Below are 22803 nucleotides of genomic sequence, written 5' to 3' on the forward strand. Positions count from 1 at the left end.
CGGCAATAGGCAGTATGTTGAGTAGACAGTACACACAGCATTTCATACTCCCATTGCCTCAGGAATCAGAAAAAATGTATACTCCTTTTCCCCATTCCATTAATTCTGAAGGCACTGCACACAATTACAGTACATACAAAACAGCTTTTGGAAATTATTATTATTTTTTATTTCTAAATAGGATCCCCAACAACAAAAATTTCCATTTTACATCAAAAGTGCATTTAGTCAAATTTCAAATGCAAAATACTAGATTTTTCACCTGATATAAGTTAGACTGGAGTGAGTGAAATATCTTCAGGTCTGACATTAGTCTTCGACATTAATCCTGAACTAGAAAAAATTATCCCTTAACAGCAAGATCAGAGAGAATACGAGCTTGCCTGTCAGTAAAGAACAGCGGAAAAAAAAAAGATTGAAAATAAAAACATAGAGACAGAAAAATAGATAATAAAATGGCAACTTCATATGAAAAACTACAACTTTCCTTCTTCTGAGGACTTGGGACTTTGTACCATGTGACCCACTGCTTTATAGTAGTAGCATGTGTACATTTAGGTAAAACTGACACATAATGACTGTCTTAACTGAGGCCCAACCCATGAATAACACTGTTGCAAAATCTACTCCATTTGACAGTCCCGACGGGTATCAAGGCCCGATCACAGGAAGTAGAACTGCAACACAGGAAGTGATGTCGACGGCTCAACCAACCTCCCTCAAACACAAGCTCGGAGAATCCAAAGCCCACAAGGTCCACGAGATTGAGCAGCAAGTCCTACATTTTAAAAAGCCAGAGGGTGAAAAGTGGCATATATCAGTGTACAGTTCATTCTCTGCTCATCCTGAAGGGCTGTGGGGATTTATTTATACTGTGTAACCTTTCCACGGAGTGTCTCCCATTAAGATACTACCCTTTCCAAAGAGCATGGACCCAGTCACCCAGTGCCAGGTATGTAGTGCTGACACAGGTCCGGTCTTTAGGCTCCATACACACATCGTCACGTAGCGTTTTACAGTGAATCTTACAGCTCATCACAAATATGTCGCAGCGTCGTTCAGGTTTAGTGCTGCCAAAATGTTTTAACGTTTTTAGTTATTTTTTTGTTGCCACCAGAAGATCCAGACAGATCCAGATCTTGAGAAGCAACTGAGTGACAGTTCTATGCAGATGTTGAACCAAAAGAAGCAAGACTTTTTTCGCCAAGTTAGCCTACAGGAAAGAGCCTTCAGCTTCCATCAGTAGGGGAGGGGAATAGTTAGTGTTCGCGTAATGGCACCTGGTCGTTTACCTTTCAGTTGACGCCTTATCGAGAGCAAGACGGATCAATAAGTGGCGCTAATGCTGAGGACTTATTACTAGACAACACTCGAGGGTCACTGGCAAACCTACAATCGTCTTTTTCTCACTCTCTCAGAGCCATTATTCCACTATGTATTTCAAAAAATGTTCCGTATCTGAAACAAATGTTAGTTTGATAGAATACCCAATAGTTGGCTGTGTTTGTCAAAAATGATCAGAAGGTCTTCCACCAATCAGCAAAGGGGAGGCGGTGGGAGGGCGGGCATGATACGACCCCCCCCCCCCCCCCCATGCGATATACCGGAGAGAGCTGGGTCAAGGTGGGGGACAGATAATCTCAAAAAGGGGAAGGGGGGGTGGGGGGGGAGAAACCAGAAATGAGAGACGGTACAGTCTTAAAAAGAGGTGCATTGCGGGAGGTCAGTAGAGGTCGCTGAGGCCGGCGGTCTTGCGAGCTTTCTGCATTAGCGCCCGGAGCTGGAACTGCTTGCGGGACAGGAGACGCACGTGCTGGAAAACAGAAATAAAGCCAGAAATAAAATCACGAATTGGGAAGGGAAGTCACGACACGTGAAACAAGACGCAGTACAGCTTTAAAGAAACCCCATGTGGCTTCAGAAGAGAGGGCGGCCAGGATGGCAGTATCAACTCCTGGATTACGTGGTGTGATAAGATGTGTGGTTAAGTGTGTGTTGTTAGAGTGTTATTCGGCTGACCGCTTTTATCCAAAGTGACATAAAGTTGATTAGACTCAGCGGGAGCAATACGGGGTTAAGGGCCTTGCTCAAGGGCCCAACGGCCCTGCGGATCTTTTCGTGGCTACACCGGGGCTTGAACCACCAACCTTCCAGATCCCAGTCTTGTACCTTAGCCACTAGCCTACAGACTGTCCCCAGTAGTAGTAGTAGTAGTAGTAGTAGTAGTAGTAGTAGTAGTAGTAGTCGTAGTGTGTGTGTGTGTGGAGGTGGAGATCTGTAGAGTGTGTGTGGAGGCAGAAAGGGAGGTGGAGATCTATAGAGAGTGTGTGGAGGCAGAAAGGGGGGTGGAGATCTGTAGAGAGTGTGTGGAGGCAGAAAGGGAGGTGGAGATCTGTAGAGAGTGTGTGGAGGCAGAAAGGGAGGTGGAGATCTGTAGAGAGTGTGTGGAGGCAGAAAGGGAGGTGGAGATCTGTAGAGAGTGTGTGGAGGCAGAAAGGGAGGTGGAGATCTGTAGAGTGTGTGTGGAGGCAGAAAGGGAGGTGGAGGAGGCCACAGGGCTCACCTTGAGAAAGACCTCCAGGTCGATGACCCCACGCCGCAGCGCCTCCCCCAGGTAGAAGATGGTGTCCTCGATGGCGTTCTCCTCCGCGTACAGGTTGAGGATCTGCTTGTAGAGGGGCGCCGTGGGAACGATGACGTCGTCGATGTCATTGTTCTCCGTTTGGTTCTCCATCTTCTCCAGGGCGACGCTCAGCTCCTCATCCTTCTTCTTCAGCAGGTCGATGTTCCTGTCCACCTCCGTCTGTCGCACGCACGTGCACGCACACACGCACGCCATATACACACACACACACACGCACGCACGCCATATACACACCACACACGCACGCACGCACGCCATATACACACCATACACACACACACACACACACACCATATACACACGCACGCACGCATGCCATATACACACCATACACACACACACACACACACACACACACGCCATATACACACCACACACACACACACACACACACACGCATGCCATATACACACCATACACACACACACACACACGCACGCACGCACGCACGCACGCACGCACGCACGCACGCACGCACGCACGCACGCACGCACGCACGCACGCACGCAGGCATGCCATATACACACACACACGCACGCATGCCATATACACACCATACACACACACACACGCACGCACGCCATATACACACCATACACACACACACCATATACACGCACGCACGCACACCATATACAAGCACAGACGCACACCATATACATGACACACATCACACACCTTTTCAGGGCTGTGTACACACTGGAAACATTGAGCAATGACAAGACATTCCTGAAGGATAGCACTGTCAAACACAAGATATACATTCATAAAACTCTATTTGAGCAACATGCTCAATACTCTTTAAGAGCAAAGCATCATGGGATACACGGGTCTAGAAAGCAAACAAAAAAAGGCCCTGGAATGCACTCTGGTCACACCCAGATACAGGAAACTCACAGACACCACGAACGTCCACCCAGAGACAGGAATCTGGGGACAATGTGTGGGTTTCAGGTGTGTTTAAGCACACAGGTGACTATTTATACACACACACACACTTTGTTTCTAATGTTCAGCTGGTGCATTACAGTACAGCGCCCAATTCAACACAGACAGATTCAAACGTTCATTCATTCTCCTGGCAGCTCATTTAATTTCTCCTCAGCATGGGTTTATGAACAGTACTGTGCAGAAGTCTTACACATCCGTAAAACAAAGACGCCTTCTCAATATTGAAAAATGTACTTTGTAAATTTGCAATCTCAAATTTGCTCTATACTGTGAACACACTAATGCAGAAACCACAAAATAAACGAGTAAATTTATATATTTAAAAATACTGGGTGCCTATAATAAAGACAGAACTGAGCTGAAGACAGTCGCTGGCGTCTGACTGACAGCGTCCTGTACAGACCCCCCCCTGGCCAATCAGGCGGGAGCGGGGGCGGAGCCGGGCCGCTCACCACTTCCTGGTCGAGGCGGGACACCATCTCCTCCAGCCGCTGGTGGCCCTTCTTCAGGTCCTCCTCCGTGCGCTTCAGCGCGTCCAGCTCGGCCTGCGCCCGGTCCATCTCCTCCTTCATCCTCCAGCGCAGCTTATCGCTCACCGCCGAGATCAGCGAGGCGCGGATCGTGTCCTCCCCGATGGTGCCGTCCCGGCTGGGGCCTGCGGAGGGCGGGAGGGGGGCGTGAACACCAGGGCTGGGGGGTCTGGGGGGTCTGGGGAGGGGGGGAGGGGGGCGTGAACACTAGGGCTGGGGGGGTCTGGGGAGGGGGGGAGTGAACACCAGGGCTGCTCCCAATACCTGCATCATCCTCCCCATCTCAGCACTGAGGAACTTATCTCCTTATTTAACACCATCCGCTCCTCTATTCTGGACTCCCTTAAATTGAAACCTAAACCTAAAGGTTTGCCCTGGCTAAATGGCACCACCAGAGCCCTATAGCTCAGACCTCTTAACCCCTTATCCCACCTCTGGGTCCCTCAGGTCATCTAACTTTGGGCTCCTGGTTGTCCCGAGGTCTAAACTCAAGCTCAGGGGTGGCCGCGCCTTTGATGTTGCAGCCCCTAGACTGTGGAATAGCATTCCCTCTCTCTATCAGATCTGCCCCCTCCATTGATTCCCTCAAGTCCAGGCTTAAAACATACTTTTATTATTTAGCGTTTGGACCCTGATGTGGTATTATATTTGCCTATGTCCATGTTTTGTCATTATATATCTGTGTGCTGTGTGTATTGTTGCTTTGAGTCTCTTTTATTGTGAGCCATTCCATGGGACGGGATTTCCGTGGATAAAAGCTGAGAACTGAACCCGTGGGTGTTCGGGAGAGTGGGAATTTCGTGCCATCGGCAGCACTGGGAATGCCGGGAGTTTGGCAGGCTGGCAGCAGGCGGTATCGGGGACGGGACGGTCGGGAGTTTGGGCCGGGAGGGCGGACAGGGCGGAGGCAGGCTGGAGTCAGCAGTGTGAATGTCAGAGTTGATCTCAGCGCCGGTCCGAAGGCAGCTCAGGGAACCTTACCCGGCCAAAGGCACTCCGTCGGTCCTAAAATTAGAACCCAAGGAGCCTGGCCCTTTCAGCGTGACCCCCGCCACGCCCCGGGACCTTTAGCACCCCCCGGCTCCAGTTACTGCCGCGACCTTTTCCATCGCTGCCTGGCACTCGGCCCCCGCCACAATAGAAGTCATATTCCACACAGGTCGAAGGTCAAAGGTCACGATCGGAAGGAAGGTTACCGGTAAAATCTTCGGGCCACCAGCGGGGAGGACAGGCACCTAACATTTGGACGGGCGGCGCTTCTACGATTTACAGTTGGAGCTCCGTGGTTTCAGCGATTCGCACGCTACGTGCGTCAGCAGATCAGCAGAGCATTTCATGACAGCGTACGACTGCTCCACAGTCCGGGCACCCAGTGCACCGGGGTACGAAGTTTGGGTATAGGCATGCAGCACGTTTTATTCCCAAAATGGGTCCTGATATTCAGGAAGTGGAAGAAGAAGAAGGCTGGGATGTTCAATCTGACCAATCCAGCAAGCCCAGGGAATCTCATGAAGCTTTTGTCATTTAGAAAAATCAGGAAAAAAAAAAAAAAATTCAGTTCACTATTTCACACAGAATGCATTTTCCACTCAAGACACGTTTGAAGGTCTGTGGAGAGTGTGGTGCATTTCTGGCACAGAGCCCCACAGCATGGGAGAAGCAGGCCATGCAGCACGATACTACAATTCCCATAAGGCAGCGGGGCAACTCACCGACGGTTGTGACAGGAGACTGGGAGGTGTAGTGATTCGGGCCAGCGTTGGCGGGGTAGGAGTTTCCACCGGCATAAGCAGGGTAGCCAGAGTACCCACTGCAGAGAACACACATCGTATTAAAAGGACAGATATATCGCTAAACTGTTTACTACTCAAGAGTCTTCGCTATGCAACCGGTAACTCAACTATGCAATCCACAAAGTGGTCCCACGGAATTGTTTCGGATTCAAACACTTTTCTGTGCTCAATTGATCTTGGCTGGCGCAATTGAGCCGGCCTTTTTATCGGAACTTTATTTCACAGGTTCCAATACCCCCAGACAAGCTCAGCAGACCGCAGAAAAGCATTTGAATCCATGACGTATTTGACCCAGGCCAGATTGTTTCTGTGGTACATGGTGCCAGCGCTATAGCACATTGGAGGGAAGACGCGGTTGGAGAAGAGCAGGGATGGTGGGCACTCACCCAGGGTTGGCAGAGTGCCCAGGTCCGTAAGGCGACACTGCGGGCATACCAGGCATGTAGGAGGCTGGGGGAGAGAGAGAGAGAGAGAAGCAGGTTACACTCAACATGGCTGCCCTCTCCACCGCTCCACAAACAAGGTCCTGGGGCGCCATCTACTGTCCGAGGAGAGTACTAACAACGCCCTGACACAGAGATGTCAATTCTAGAGCAAAAACCATTACAATGCGCCAATACAAAACTACAAGGCTTTAAAAATGGCTACACTTGGTGAGAATGGACACTGAAACATTGTAGGGAATGTGTGGAAGATGAACGGACATTGGAATGGTATGAATCTTATGTTACATTTTTTTAATGTTACATTTATATTACATTAATGGCATTTGGCAGACGCTCTTATCCAGAGCGACGTACAGTTAATTAGACTAAGCAGGAGACAATCCTCCCCTGGAGCGATGCAGGGTTAAGGATCTTATTGTGGCTACACCGGGGATCGAACCACCGACCTTGCAGGGTCCCAGTCATGTACCTGAACCACTTTGCTACAGGCCGTCTTTAAGCTGTTAAATTATTTTAGCATCTAGACAGAGAAACTGGATGCAATAGCAATGGGGTGGGGAGGGGGTGACGGGGGGGGGGGGGGGGGGGGGTGAGGTCGGTTACCCACTGTTGGGGGGTCCCGAAGCCTGGAAAGGGGTCTGTGTTGTGGGGCGGGAAAACACCGGAGGCTCTTCCCCAAAAACCACGATCATCACCTGGATCAGGCCGTACAGGTCCGACTGGGGCTGGGGACCAAACACAAAACACACACTCTGAATACGTACACTACACAACACCCAACACACACTCTGAATACGTACACTACACAACACCCAACACACACTCTGAATACGTACACTACACAACACCCAACACACACTCTGAATACGTACACTACACAACACCCAACACACACTCTGAACACGTACACTACACAACACCAAACACACACTCTGAATACGTACACTACACAACACCCAACACACACTCTCAATACGTACACAACACCCAACACACACTCTGAATACGTACACTACACAACACCCAACACACACTCTGAATACGTACACTACACAACACCCAACACACACTCTGAATACGTACACTACACAACACCAAACACACACTCTGAATACGTACACTACACAACACCCAACACACACTCTGAATACACAATACCCAACACACACTCTGAATACGTACACTACACAACACCAAACACACACTCTGAATACGTACACTACACTACACCCAACACACACTCTGAATACTTACACTACACAACACCCAACACACACTCTGAATACTTACACTACACAACACCCAACACACACTCTGAATACGTACACTACACAACACCAAAAACACACTCTGAATACGTACACTACACAACACCCAACACACACTCTGAATACGTACACAACACAACACCCAACACACACTCTGAATACGTACACAACACAACACCCAACACACACTCTGAATACGTACACTACACAACACCCAACACACACTCTGAACACGTACACTACACAACACCAAACACACACTCTGAATACGTACACTACACAACACCAAACACACACTCTGAATACGTACACTACACAACACCAAACACACACTCTGAATACGTACACTACACAACACCCAACACACACTCTGAATACGTACACTACACAACACCAAACACACACTCTGAATACGTACACTACACAACACCCAACACACACTCTGAATACGTACACTACGCAACACCAAACACACACTCTGAATACGTAAACTACACAACACCCAACACACACTCTGAGAACCTCACGACACCTACTCACGCTTGCAAACCACCTCTGTAACGTAGGCAGGCATTTGGGCAGTAGCCAACAGGCAAACGATGACACCCCCATGGGTTAAACAGCAACACAGGTGCAGTAAGTCAAAACCAGTGGAAAAGGCTTGCGGTTTGAACCAGACCTGAGCTGATTTGCATGTTGCCACCAACAAGCCAGATATAGCCTGCAAGTTATGAGATATATAGGGTCCATATAGGGTGCGTAGTTGCGTTTATACTCCATGCATGCAGGGGAAAAACGGTGTCCTCTGTGGAGGAAGTCAGTAAATCAGCTCAAGCTGAACGCTCTCCAACTGAGATAGGTGAACTTAAACTTGGATGCTGAAAAGAAGTATGTCCAATCTTCAAGATGAACGCTTAACATAGCAAAGGGTAATTCTGTCAATTCAACATCCTTTTGGACCACATCGTCACACATTTTAGTGAGATTTAGAATGCCGATTTAACCTTATGAGAAACCCCCGGAACCACAACTACACTTGTTTGAGAGATGGGCTAACAAAGTTTGCACAAATTTGTGTGACTCAAACACCATTAGTGTAGGTTGTATATCGCTGCATAGGTCAATCTTTCATACATTATGTTCAGCCAAAAAGGAAAGCCAACAGCTTGATTATAATCTTGATATCTGATTTGAAATCCTATTTTTTTAAAATTGATAACATTTTCACCAAAGTTAGGTTATAATGTCAACACATTTTCCGGAAAATTTGGTCTTGGATATTCAAGCCATTGCTGAGATATCATGACTTATCTGATGCGGCATCATGCAGGTTTGGATCACCAAGCCCGAGTTTTCCACCCTCCCTCCACCTGGAAGTCAGGTGTGAAGACAGTCTGCAGTTCTGCTGTCGAGGACCAGAACTCCCTCTCTGAGGTTCTAATGTACACTCTAGGGTTCTCACATGGCTCCAGAAACGCAGCTAATTAGCCCCCCCCCCCCCCCCGTGTGAGCTGCTCGTCAGGGACTCACGTGCTTCCACTCGTGCAGGTAGGGCAGGTAGATCTTGCCGTTGGCATCGATGTGCTTCCCGGTCTTGATCATCATGGCACTGGTGGGCTTCACAAAGCAAATGGGCGGGTTGTAGGGGTAGGTGTCCAGAAGCCAGAGGCACACTGGGATGTTGTACACGCTTCCTGAAACACAAGAACACTCGCAAGTCAGGCGGCTTCAGATTTTAAAAAAAAATATATATAAATAAAAAAATGTAAAAAAACCTGAAATGGTGAAAGGAAAGAAACGGGATGCATTTGACAACAACAGAAGCAAATAACAATGGATGCCACGTGTATAGACACACAAAACAGCTATTTACAAACTGCAACCTCACTTGGAAAGAGGCTGAATGGGACACACAGGGTGCAGCACCCTTTTGCACCCAGTGAGATATATTCGCCGGCCCCCAAATACAAGCCGGGGTAATATTGCCTACCAGTAGGGCTATCAGTCCATGAGCACTAGAAGACATTGTTTCGATTTAACTCAATGAAATAAAAGAGCTCTTCTTAATATTTTATATTGTTGGTTGGTTTAATACTGTTGCCAATGAAAAGTCGTCGTCCTACACCATGGGTCTCCAACACGTTGCTCTCAAGCTACCAGTCGCTTGCCGCCCCCTTCTAAGTAGCTTGCCAAAGGCTGAAGCAGTATACATTTAAACACAATTGTTGCGGCGAGGCATTCCAGCCTACGAATTTAATAAAAAGTAAATCAGGCAAAATTCAAAATTAACTCAATTTAGGCTACTTGGCTACGCAATAAGGTTTCCAAGTATTTACAGCACAGCGCACGTTCAATGAATGAATGAAAGCGGCTGCCTTGGCTCACAAAAAAAAAACAGACGGGTGGAAATCCCGACACTCTTTCAACTACATAAAACTTAACAGTGAACCATCAAATACCCCCAAGATTTCAGTGCCCATCAGTCCCAACATTTAGCAATAGAATCAAACAGTCCAAAAGTAAATTAAATCCCAAACCAAAGAGAAAATCTTTTGATAGCCTACCGGTATGCTACTCCAAACGAAACGCATGTCTCACAATAAAACGCACTTTCGGAAAAAAAGATCCTTAACTTGCTGTTATCTATGCTAATTTGTTATTGTTCATGAAGGCGTGTCTGGCAAGTTGTTATTTTATTGATTCTGGACTTGCATGTGATTTATTGTGTTTGACAATATTTGCAATAAACTAAGTCTGTTAAGACTGACACTATGACTTACCAAACGGTGTTCCTGATTAGCCTACACTAATTGATTTCTGAACGGTTACAGGAAGTGTTGAACAGTGTTGGCACACTTTAAGTGTAGCCTTTTACTTTATTTATAAGAATAAAATTCTACAACAGAAGCCTAATAAGAAATAAAGGCCTGCCTCGAATACAAGCCTGCCCCAAATAAAGGCCTGTGCTTTGTGCAGCCTAAGTAAATAAGAGACCCCGGACACAATTTGAGGATTTACGGTAGTATGCTTTATGTCTTTATACATTTCTCTATGAATCTATGACAAAGAACGATAACTACAGAGACGACTATAATTATGTCGTTATAAAACCCGTTCTAACTGAAGTGGATTGTGGAGTCGAACAGTGACGAATGATGTCATTGGCATCACTTTCAGAGTGATTTTTTTCCAGCTGCATGAACAATAAAACACTGACAGCCAATCAAAATTCAACCGGGGCGTCACAAAATGGCAGATGACATAGCCAAGAGACTATTTACAGAATGCCGGCCTGTAGCGTAGAGGCTAAGGTACGTGACTGGGACCCGTAAGGTCGCTGGTTCGATCCCCGGTGTAGCCACAATGAGATCCGCACAGCCGTTGGGCCCTTGAGCAAGGCCCTTAACCCTGCATCGCTCCAGGGGAGGATTGTCTCCTGCTTAGTCTAATCAACTGTATGTCGCTCTGGATAAGAGCGTCTGCCAAATGCCATTAATGTAATGTCTCATTTACAGAACGTTACCCTTCATCAGCATGGATGCTCACGTCGTCGTTGTTTTAGTTATTGTTCTTGGTGTGGATGGGCCTAAAGGGTTCTATGTTGGCATAAGTTAAATGGTAAATGGTTGGCATTTACATAGTGCCTCTATTATTTACATAGGAGCGTTTGGGGGGGGGTCAGGTGTCTTGCTCGGGGACACTTCGACACACGCAGGGCGGGATTGAACCAGCAACCCTCCTACTGCCAGACTACTGCTCTTACAACCTCAGCCAATGTCACCCAAGTTAAGTTACATTTAGTGCAGTAATGATGCGGCACATACACAGACTGCAGAGGGAATGGTGTTGTGAGCACTGCTAATGCAGAAATGAAAAAATACGAATAAACAAGTTTGCTCCATCTCATGATTGGCAAGAAGAATATCCTTATCAGACGTCCAATCAGCTCCTCTGCTGTCAAAAACAGCCCAATCAGAGGTAAGCCTTTTGACAAATTTACATTTTTGTACATTTTGAACAGTTGGAACTTATCCCTTACTTAATAGTACATTTACTCTACGGGCGACACTGTCTCAGGAGGTAAGAGCAGTCGTCTGGCAGTCAGAGGGCCAATCGCCGTTGGTCCATGAGTGTGTGTATGAATGGGTGAATGAGAAGCATCAATTGTACAGCACATTGCATAAAGGCGCTATATAGCAAGGCCCTTAACCCCGCATTACTCCCAGGGTGCTGCACGGTGGCTGCCCACTGCTCCTAATAACTAGGATGGGTCAAATGCAGAGGACAAATTACCCCAGGGGGTTCAATAAAAATATATTATTCTATGATATTATTACTAAATTCCAACCATTTTATTTATAAGCCAGTAGACTAAGAGCCTAAGCTCAGTTTGATTTCCCACAGCTGGGATGCTGAAAATGTAAGGCAGGACATGACCACTCATGCTGCTCACAAACTTATTTTATTTTTATTTATTTTCTATTTCTCATTTTATTTCTGTGTGAATGTTCTTACCTCTGTAAATCACTGGCACAGTTCCCGTCAGACTCATCAGCTCTCGAGTGGAACCGTCATTAAAAACTGCGAATGGAAGATTTTGCGATTAATACCAGGTGCAAAATAAGAATGACTCATTTCAGCCAGGGTGCGAAAAGCATGAAAGTCTAATACTCCAGTGATTGACATATACGTGATCTAACCTACAACATGCAATCACACCATTTGTAAGCCAATTATTATTATTATATAATCTCTCTTGAAATAAACGCTTCAACACACCATTCTTACTCAGCCGTGTAGATATCCGCCGTTTCTTCTGGACAATGATCAATCTAAATGCGTAAATGTCAACGTTTTTCAACCTGTAGCACCGTCTCTGTCACGTATGTATACTTCCAACAGAAAACCTGAAGTACCTTTTGTGTGGCAGCCAGTGTACACATTACTCAGCTGGGCGAACAGGCAGTGTATTGCCCTTAATGAAATATTAAACCTTTCACTATTTATCAGAGAACAGCACCTGTCAGTTTTTCTCGTGGGTCGAGTCTCGTGATAATCTCACGTAGTGCCACGCACTTCTTATTAATGTTATGGAGCGGTCCGTTTTCACAATTGTCATCTTGTTCACCGCGTTTCCAAAAAGGCATCATCATTGATGCAGAATGTTCCTAACCAACACCGTGGGCATGTGCTTACCGTAGGCATCCATTAGAGGCTTCAAGTCCTTGTACTGGGAAATCACGTTGGTAATTTCGCGCACCGTCAGATCTCTGTACTTGTATTGCTAGGGAACACAGTGATGGGTGGGGAGAACAAGGATAGATTTAGTTTCAGACACAATATATGCTTTAGCCTCTGACCAAGAGAATGGATACGCAATACTCTTGTGGGGATCTTTGTTCTCGGACTCAACGCCCTGAAGTAATCTTTAGCTAGCTACTTAACATGTAGCATCTAGCTAGCTATAGCTATAATCCGTTTCCAACATATGCAACGTTAGAACACATAATTTCACATGTCTGCTAAACTAAACAGTAGACTATAATCTAATCTGATAGCGAGCTAAAATATATTATAACTAGCGAGCTAACAGGCGTAGAACTAGACAGCCAGCCGACATGGCTAGCTCAAGCTAGCTAAGTCAGCTAGTTTACGTCGAGTGTTTCTCACCTTTGACAGCATTTTCTTGAGTGCACCTTCGTTGACAACAGCCATGATTTGATTAGGAGAAGCGAACAACAGTGTTTACAGCAACCAAAGATGACAAGAAAATCCCACACCGACCTCCAGCAATGTTGCGGCTCGATACAGACAAGCTAACGAGCTAGCTGTGCTAGCTAGTTAACTCGGGTAGCCAGTTAGCTACCCAAACCTACGAATTCACAGCCTTGAATAAATTCCCGTATCATAAAATGCGGGACTGTTTCGTCTTACTTTATGATAATATTAATGTATATGACTATATTACGACTATTTATACGATATAAACTGAAATAAATTTTTTTTACAGAACTAAAAATCTATCAAAAGGTCCGGTGTACACATCGGCAGAACACAACAGGAAGTTATGAGTAACTCACTGGCAAAACTTCCTTTTCTCGAACTTCTTCCGGTCAGGTGATGCAGGGTGTTTCTTACATATTACATACGTTTCTTCAATTTTCCCTCATGTCATAGAATATGGCCTAATCGGGTTATACATGTTCATTTTTTATGTTTTTATTTTTTTATTTCACCATGAAATCATTGGCATCATATTTTGGTTTCTGTTCATCTGTTGAATTTAATCTATCTTAATCTCAAGATTTAAGCCTTTGTATTTAGGTTTGTTGTGGAAAATAGAGGCCAAGTTGGCTCATTTGAAGTCAAAACATTTTTGTGGCAGTGTTTGGCATCTCCATTATTGTTTAATAAAATTGTTTGAATGGCTTGAATGGGGTGGCACAGATGGTGCAGTGGGTAGCACTGCCGCCTCACAGCAAGGAGGTCCTGGGTTTGAATCCCCGTCGGCTGGGGCCTCTCTGTGCGGAGTTTGCATGTTCTCCCTGTGTCTGCTTGGGTTTCCTCCCACAGTCCAAAGACATGCAGGTTAGGCTGATTGGAGAGTCTAAATTGTGTGTGTGTGTGTGTCCCGGCGACCTGTCCAGGGTGTATTCCTGCCTTTTGCCCAATGTATGATGGGATAGGCTCCAGCCCCCCTGCGACCCTGTTCAGGATAAGCGGGTTCAGATAATGGATGGATGGCTTGAATGGTTGTGCTTCATTCAATTTTTCATAAACCGATTCATTTTATTATGCTCTGTGAAGCAAGCAATACTTTATTTGTAAAGTACATTTTATACAGATCTGCAACACCGTTTGTTGGAAAAAGACACATAAATGTAAAAAAACAAAACGATTAAGATTCATATTTATATAATATAAAAGGATTTACTTTATTACATTACATTACAAAGCATTTAGCAGACGTTATCCAGAGCGGCGTACCAGGAACTGCAGATCGAACGATTAAAGATTAAATCGACAAGAAAGTGATGGGGCAATTATTTACAGGCAACTGTCGTTAGGAATTGGGATGGTTTAGCATGTGTTGTAATAATAATCATGATTCCTTCCATTTATATAGCATTTTCCTCAGCTGCCAGCAACTCAATGCACTTCACAGTGATAAGGAGGAGACTTGCCTCAACCACCACCCAAGCCGGGCACCCACTTGGGTGACGCAACGGCAGCCATTTTGCGGCATAATTCTCACCACAAACCAACTGAGGTGGAGGGGGGAGAGAACATTTGTTTCGGCAATTAAATCGGGGGATGATCAGTTTGAATGCCGTTTGTTGTGTACAAATGCTAACAGACCGTCATTCCTCATGCAGCCCATTACACGACTATTCATCGTCCTCAACCAGGCGCCTTAGTTTAATGGAGTAGTACTCCTCTTGTATCGCCAAAACCTTCTTCTGCCTCTGCAGAACGTCGATCTCCAGCTGGAGTTTCTGTCTCATCAGCACAGACTCCTCTGGGTCAGGCAGCGTCGAGCCACAGAAGGACAGAGAAGCCAGGGCAGGGGTCAGCATCTCTGGGGCGGATATTACGACCTCTGGGCTCGTTTCCGGGGTCGAGAGGGTGCAGAACTGTTTACTTTCGTCAAATTCAGTTTGCTGAATTTTGCTGAAAATGGGGGGGGGGTGTAGCATTTTAAAATGTTTTCTTGGTATTAAGTACAGTATACAGTACATCATAGACTATGGACAGTGTTACTATAATCTTGGTTCTACAAAACACTCATAAATAAAGGCGTGAAAAGTGCCTAAAATGGCTTGTCGCTGGGGCTGTACCCTATAGGTGCATAAAATTGTGCCCCTAGCCAGCAATATAAAACTAGCTTGTACCTTTTTTGCGTGGAAAATGTACTCATTTGTACCCAAAGAGAACTGTACTTTCAGGGTACATTTAGGAAAGCTGATCCTTGAAGAACCTCTGCGGTCACATTTATTTTATTTTATAACACTATTTTCTGTTGAAGAATGCCCAGTTAAATAGTTCACCAGCTAGAGAACCTGGTGTTGCTTTGGTGTTTTGGGTCTTTACCTCTGTTCTGGTTCCACAGTGCCTTGGTTACCTATGGTAATGGTACTGGCTGGACCTTGACCTAGAATAGAATGTGTTGCAATATTTTGTCACAGTAAAATTACACATTTCCATACATAAGTACTTTGGGGCAGTTTTATAGTTTATCTCAGTAAGCAATGCAAAATGACAGTGTAGAGATCATAAGTGCATTCACCCAAGTGATTCGATCAACGGCTAACAGCACAGAAAATGTGCTGTACTTACCGCTGGGGCGGTAAATGGCAGGTATATATATAGCGCCTTTATCCAAAGCGCTGTACAACTGATGCTCCTCATTCACCCATTCATACACACACTCACACACCGACGGTGACTGGCTGCGATGCAAGGCCCCAACCAGCTCGTCAGGAGCATTTGGGGGCTAGGTGTCTTGCTCAGGGACACTTCGGCACTACCCGGGCGGGGGATCGAACCGACAACCCTCCGACTGCCAGACAACTGCTCTTACTGCCGCCTGAGCCAATGAGACGACTGCTCTTACCGCCTGAGCCAATGAGACCACTGCTCTTACTGCCTGAGCCAATGAGACGACTGCTCTTACCACCTGAGCCAATGAGACCACTGCTCTTACTGCCTGAGCCAATGAGACCACTGCTCTTACTGCCTGAGCCAATGAGACCACTGCTCTTACCGCCTGAGCCAATGAGACGACTGCTCTTACCGCCTGAGCCAATGAGACGACTGCTCTTACTGCCTGAGCCATGTGGGTGCTGTACTTACCGCTGGTGTCTTCAGTCCTCAGTAAGAGGCTCTCTGCGGTGGGGCGGGCAAATACTGGAGGCTCCTCCCCGAATGTCACAATGAGGACCTGGATGAGCCCATACAGGTCCGTTTTGGGCTGGACACCACAAAACGCAAGACATTTTACATTAAATTACACTACATATTATTTAGATTACGCTTTTTATAAAAAGCTATTTTTAGGATTTAGGATTTATTAGGATGCCTATTAGGATCAGCTACTCTTCCTGGGGTCCACCCAAGACATAACAACATGACAAGAGATGAGGCGCTTACAGACAAAACAACCACACAAAATAAAAACCCAAAAAAATTATAGCTGACCATATTCTAACTCACAAACATATCACTATACATGTTCCTATTCATATCCGCTTAAATATATTAACATACCCTGAATTCAAAACACCCATTACACAAAATTACATCTCACAACATATTAATATGCATGTTATTATTCCTATACATAAAATTATCCTAAATGTAGAAGACAAGGGGACAAACCCCCCTGGAGCAATGTGGGGTGGAGGGCCTTGCTCAATATTGTGGCTACACCGGGGATTGAACCGTCAACCTTGCCCCAGTCATGCACCTTAGCCACTAGGCTACAGGCTGCCCCAGTCAGGTACCTTAGCCACTAGGCTACAGGCTGCCCCAGTCATGCACCTTAGCCACTAAGCTACAGGCTGGCCCAGTGCTTCAGCTAAGCACTCGTCAGACACTAGAATTGGGCTTCAAGGACTTTCTTTTGACAGCAAGCCACAACAGTGAAATCAGATATTTCTGGACAACAGTCCACACAATAAGCGGATTGACTGGATTTGTGCATTTAGACAAGCTACATGTTCTGTGAAAATGGTGAAATCAACAGAGTGACAAAAAGGTTATGAAATCAATGGTCGCACCAGCTTTACCAGCAATAACTGCAACCATATTTTGCTATCAGTTCTTGCGAGTCAGTGTCTTTACTTGAGCCCAGGAGAGATGATGATAAAGCAGCTCTGCAAAGAGCAGTGGGCTAAAATTCCTCGACAGCAAAATGAAAGACTGATATCAAATTATCGGAAGGGCATGGTTTCAATTATTGTGGCTGAATGCAAACATCATTAAGTTTAAGCTTTTCACAGGGATGATTTGGATGTTTCGATGTTTGATCAAATAAATGAAAAATGTGTTTTGTGTTTACTCAGATTCCCTTTGTCTAATCTTACATTTTGTCAAAGAGCTGAAAGCATGATAGTGGCGTGATAGACATGCAATAATAGGGGAAATCAAGAATGTTGTGTGTTTTCACAGCAATGTAAAAGGAACGATCAGATAGGCATTCAGCAATGCAAAAAAACCTGATTTGGGTCCCTCCCAACTGCCTGTCTGAACAAAACCAAGGACTGGAAAGGGACTGCCCGTTTATCTTTACTCTCATCACAAAGTGTTCTCAAACAAGAGATTGATACAAACTCAATTTCTACCGTAGAGCCCACACTAAAAGGCAAAGTAAATTGAGTGGTTTGTGTCCTCTACAGAATCCTTTAGCCAATCCACAGGCGAGCTGCTCGTCAGGGACTCACGTGCTTCCACTCGTGCAGGTAGGGCAGGTAGATCTTGCCGTTGGCATCGATGTGTTTCCCGGTCTTTATCATCATGGTACTGTTGGGCTTCACAAAGCAAATGGGCGGGTTGTAGGGGTAGGTGTCCAGAATCCAGAGGCGCAGTGGGATGTTGTACACTCTTCCTGAAACACAGGTGTTAGACAACACGTGGAGTCCAGGCAGCATCGGACACAAGCCCTAAGAAACTACCAGTGAACATGAACATTTCTTGAAGACAACTAGAAAGGAAAGATAGAAATGTCATATTTAGTGGCTAATGAAATATTCCGCCATAGCACTACGGTTGCCACACGTTCTGGTTTCCCCGGGATTGTTCTCTTTATTGAGCGACTGCCCCGGAAAATGACTATTCTGTCCCGGGACACGAATTGTCCCGGTTTTTTGTAATCTAAATGTCAGAGTTCCAAATAAAACCGGATTCTTCTACTGCTATTCTGTTTTTCCTCTTTACGTTTAGACATCCAATCCCGCGTCTGTAAACAGGTATAAATGAGTGAAACACAGCGACGAATGGCATATGCCTATACTTCTTTTTAATTGGTAGCAGAAATACGAAAGTTTACCTTATCACCTAGCAACTGCTGCACGGGCTGTCAGTCTGGCCCGTGCATTCACGTAAATGACCCCACCGTGGGAAAGTTCTGCAAGCTACTAGCCTAGAGGTAATCGCCTAATAGCCTACTTCTGAGGGGAGAGACGGACGAGGAGGACGAGAGAACAAAATCAGACAAGCTACCAGCAGCAAACAAAAACGATATACAAATGACATGCACATCTCCCTGATTCCCGCTCTGGTTGCCACAGAGTGCATCTACGTCAAGACAAATAGAGGTAAGAGAGGCAATAGGCAGTCCAACAACTGTTAACATAGTATATTTGCAAATATGGTTTAACGTCCCGCGTCGCGCGTCAAATGTCCCGGTTTTTCCACAAATCAAATGCGGCAACCCCACATGGCACACGTGTGATTATGCTTTTACCTAGCCCAAAGGCCCCAATCTCATTTGCTTGGCCATAAACAACGCACAGAAAACGTCATACAACAGAGCGCGTTACACGTCGTTTCTCAGCGTCTCTAGTGTAGCCTATAAATAGTCTGTAAACTCAGGTTAGGGTCGTTTAGCGATTATTTAAAAAACGAAACAATGATAAATGTGTGCTTTCTTTTAACTGTGCAACTGTGCAACTGTGCATGGACGAACAGAGAGTTAAACAGTTACCTCTGTAGGTCGCCGGTACGGTTCCCTGTAGACTCATCATTGTTCTGCAGGAACCGTCATTGAAAACTGTAGCAGAGATCACAAATGCCATTTAACACCCACGACGCCATACGAAACACGAAATATTTACTGCGTAATTTTAATAAGTGAAGCTCAAGTAATATAAAGTCATACCATAAGTATCCATCACAGGTTTCAGGTCATAGTATTGGGAGCGCACGTTATTGATAGCCTCCACAGTCAAGTCGACGTACTTGTATTTCTAAGAAAATTAAAGACATCATTTAGTGGCATAAATTAGTGCATGTCAATTTTCCGGAAGCCGGAAACTCACCAAAAGAGCAAATACGAAGGCAATATCAATATCAATACTAGCTGAACAGTCAGGTCATTAAAGAGAGAAAGTTGTGTGATGTACACAATCCTACGTTTTTAGTTTACCTGGGAGAGCATTTTCTTCAGCATGTTTGCGGTGACAGTGGCCATTTGTGTTTTCAGAAGGAAATATTCTTTGCGGGAAAAACTAAGCGGGGCCACTCCTTAGTTAAAAGTGAAAGAAAACATGCTCAAGTGGTGTGACGGAATTTCAATACAATACAATGTATATGTGTTCAGGCCACACCTCCTTCATGTGTCATGAGTTTTTCAGTTTTAAAGAGCAAGTTCACTTATCTTTTGCGAACTATTAAATAATGTATGTGGCCGAATCCATCCTTGACGAGCGCGTTCCCGTGAACTCCGGAGTGGGGAGGGCCGCCCAAATCTACAATTAATCCATCCGTAAGGGGCGGGGGGCTTCCATGTGCACGTCCAGAGTCTCCACGGCAATGACTACGGTCTGAAATCCTTGAAGTCTCATTCACGAATTTATTTATTTTTCCTCCAGTCAATGATTTACCCTCCCAGGCCCGCGCTCTTGCACACTAATGACTCCGAGTACATTAGTCAGTGTTACAGTAGAGTGCTAGTCTGGCGCAATGCTGACATTTGGATTTGGCCATGCTCTTTTAAAGGCATACTATGCAGGACTTATCACCATGAAAATATCATAAACGTGCTCAGTCATTGCTGTGATACATTGGCAACCTGTGTCTGTGTGTTAACTTCTGCCCAATACTTTGCTTGTCTACTTCTATTTGTTATTCTTAAAATCTCATCGGGCCTCATCTGGGCGTGGCCCTTTTTTCTTTCTGCAGTGTGTCTGAAAAGCATGTGCCCAATACACTGGACTCATACGCTCTATGATCCAATAGAAGGAGGAGGAGGTGGGCAAGAGGAGACATGATAGAATTTCCTCTACAAGGGACGGCCTGTACGGTAGTGGTTAAGGTACATGACTGCGGCCTGTGTAACAGGTGAGAAATTGCCTGAATCCGAGGTGGGATTCGAACCCCGGCCTCTCACTTGTCCAAATATTTGTTGAACGAACGCGTTACCAGTCAGCTAAAGACGAACTCGCCTCTAGACAAGGGCAACAACGTTCTTTTGAATTTGAGGGTTACGTCATCGGGGAGTGTTGTCGCGATAACCTGCTACCAGCCTTCGCTTTCACTGCACCATCCGTGCTTACTAGCGAACTAGCTGAGCTAACCATGCTACACTTGCACTCTTGGGCAAGGAAGGCCCTTCTGCAACCCTGCATCGCTCCAGGGGAGGATTGTCTCCTGCTTAGTCTAATCAACTGTACGTCGCTCTGGATAAGAGCGTCTGCCAAATGCCATCAATGTAGTATAATGCAATGAGACAAAAAAATGTATGGCATTAAGTTAGGTCCCTCTTGATGTCACAAAGAACCTGGAACCATTGGGCTTGGAAGTCTGACTTAACTCAGATATATATACCCATATATGGATTTCCAGATCAAACCATAATTTCTCTATAGAAAATGAATGGGCTTGTCACATGACCATCTCTGTCACAGCGTGTAATTTAAGCTGCTGTTATACTCTTTTAATCCACATACATTGCTCTCTTAAGTGGCAGCTTCCTGTCAGCTTTGTAGGGCGTTTTACATACGTGTGCCTCTCTGCAGACCCCCAAAAGGAAACAGACTGTGTTGACCATGTTGACACAGGGTCTGCAAGGCTTGATGAAAAGACAGTGCTCGTCAATACAGGACTATTGCTCCCATCATTGTGCTGCCTCTGCGCAATTCTGCCACCTCAGTGGAATGCTCCCAGAACTGATGTTGAAATAGCAATGTATAAACCATGGGTTTTCCCCACGTACAGTGTTTGGTGTCTTTAGATAGCTAATGATGTGGGAAATAGTTTGGTGTCATTGGTGGTGTAGTACACTGGTTGCTGAATAAAGATCTTGTCGGAATAAACCACAGGTAATGCAAGTTACCTGTGAGTCAGCATCCAGCTGTTATACAAAGGTTAACTAAAGGTCTGTTGGACATACAGAGATAACATCAGCATTGGCATCTTGTCTCTTTATTTGATGATTTGTTGTTTTCCTGTAAACCCTGGGTATATAGAGGGGAACGTGGAATGGTTTGAGGAGACCCGCTAATACGCTAATATGTCCTGCCTTGTAATTCTTGTAACACATTGTCATTGTATTTCTGCAATGCACATTGTTGAATAAATTGTATTAGTTTGAACCTGCATCCTCTTGACTCGCACCACTGCACACTTAGCAGTTTAGAGTCCCACTAGGCATGGACAACCTAGGATACCTGCACCCCGTAGTCACTCGCCTATACACCAGTGCCATCACAAGATACATACTAAGTAAATGGTAAATGGCAGGCATTTATATAGCGCCTTTATCCAAAGCGCTGTACAATTGATGCTTCTCCATTCACCCATTCATACACACACTCACACACCGACGGCGATTGGCTGTCATGCAAGGCCCCGATCAGCTCGTCAGGAGCATTTAGGGGTTAGGTGTCTTGCTCAGGGACACTTCGACACCGCCTGGGCGGGGGATCGAACCGGCAACCCTCCGACTGCCAGACGACTGCTCTTACTGCCTGAGCCCTGTCGCCCCCCTAAATGTATCATTGTAGGCTATACAGGCCACAGGCACGTCCGCATCTATGGTCAGATAAACGAGTCAGATAAACGAGAACTAAATGAACCCTGTTCCAGTAGCATTGGTCAGACTACGTGCGTTTCCTTCACCTCTCGGATACTTCCGCCTTTTGGTGTATTTGGGGGGTTCTTACAGCTTTGACCAGTCCGTCCCTTCTTCACTGACCTCTCATTGACAAGTCGTTTCTGCCAGCAGAACTGCAACTCACTGGATGTTTTTCTTGTTTCTTTGCACCTGTCTGTGCCAACTCTAGATACTGTTGTGTGTGAAAATCAAAACCACCCTGTCTGGCACCAACAATCATTCCACAGTCAAAGAAAACTGGAACTTCTGTTTTATAGCGTCCACATTGAAAATATATATATTTTTTAATCTTTTTTTTTTTTTTTGAACACCACCATTTCGTCCAATGTCTTCCTGTA

At 45.6% G+C, this 22803-nt stretch overlaps 2 protein-coding genes across 2 annotated transcripts; both read right to left on the reverse strand.

Moving 5' to 3' along the window:
* Positions 1 to 145: 145 nt before the first annotated feature.
* On the reverse strand, positions 146 to 13720 carry LOC133111300 (tumor susceptibility gene 101 protein-like). Its single transcript, XM_061221506.1, has 10 exons — positions 13303 to 13720; positions 12829 to 12916; positions 12148 to 12213; positions 9163 to 9326; positions 6972 to 7089; positions 6305 to 6368; positions 5838 to 5935; positions 4048 to 4250; positions 2564 to 2803; positions 146 to 1813 (listed from the first exon to the last, which is right to left on the reverse strand). Exons 1-10 carry the CDS (start codon positions 13345 to 13347, stop codon positions 1724 to 1726), a joined length of 1176 nt encoding a protein of 391 aa, XP_061077490.1. The 5' UTR covers positions 13348 to 13720; the 3' UTR covers positions 146 to 1723.
* Positions 13721 to 14419: 699 nt separating this feature from the next.
* LOC133111302 (tumor susceptibility gene 101 protein-like) lies at positions 14420 to 20040 on the reverse strand. Its single transcript, XM_061221508.1, has 7 exons — positions 19778 to 20040; positions 19511 to 19598; positions 19337 to 19402; positions 18075 to 18238; positions 16486 to 16603; positions 15724 to 15784; positions 14420 to 15303 (listed from the first exon to the last, which is right to left on the reverse strand). The coding sequence occupies exons 1-7, from the start codon at positions 19820 to 19822 to the stop codon at positions 15021 to 15023; spliced, it is 825 nt and encodes a 274-aa protein (XP_061077492.1). The 5' UTR covers positions 19823 to 20040; the 3' UTR covers positions 14420 to 15020.
* Between the last annotated feature and the right edge of the window lie 2763 nt (positions 20041 to 22803).

The sequence above is a fragment of the Conger conger genome, chromosome 15 (genome assembly GCF_963514075.1).
Source record: "Conger conger chromosome 15, fConCon1.1, whole genome shotgun sequence".
In the NCBI taxonomy this organism is placed as follows: Eukaryota; Metazoa; Chordata; class Actinopteri; order Anguilliformes; family Congridae; genus Conger; species Conger conger.

Bases quoted from the DNA above. Each gene is read 5' to 3' on its own strand.
- LOC133111302 (XM_061221508.1), bottom strand. From the start codon at position 19,822: ATGGCCACTGTCACCGCAAACATGCTGAAGAAAATGCTCTCCCAG. The intron at 16,604-18,074 runs GTGAGTCCCTGA...TGTGGTGTCCAG, and splicing joins ACCTGCACGAGTGGAAGCAC to CCCAAAACGGACCTGTATGG. The intron at 15,304-15,723 runs GTAAAGACCCAA...CCCCATTTTCAG, and splicing joins ACTGTGGAACCAGAACAGAG to CAAAATTCAGCAAACTGAAT.
- LOC133111300 (XM_061221506.1), bottom strand. From the start codon at position 13,347: ATGGCTGTTGTCAACGAAGGTGCACTCAAGAAAATGCTGTCAAAG. The intron at 7,090-9,162 runs GTGAGTCCCTGA...TTTGGTCCCCAG, and splicing joins ACCTGCACGAGTGGAAGCAC to CCCCAGTCGGACCTGTACGG. The intron at 1,814-2,563 runs GTGAGCCCTGTG...TCTGTTTTCCAG, and splicing joins ACCTGGAGGTCTTTCTCAAG to CACGTGCGTCTCCTGTCCCG.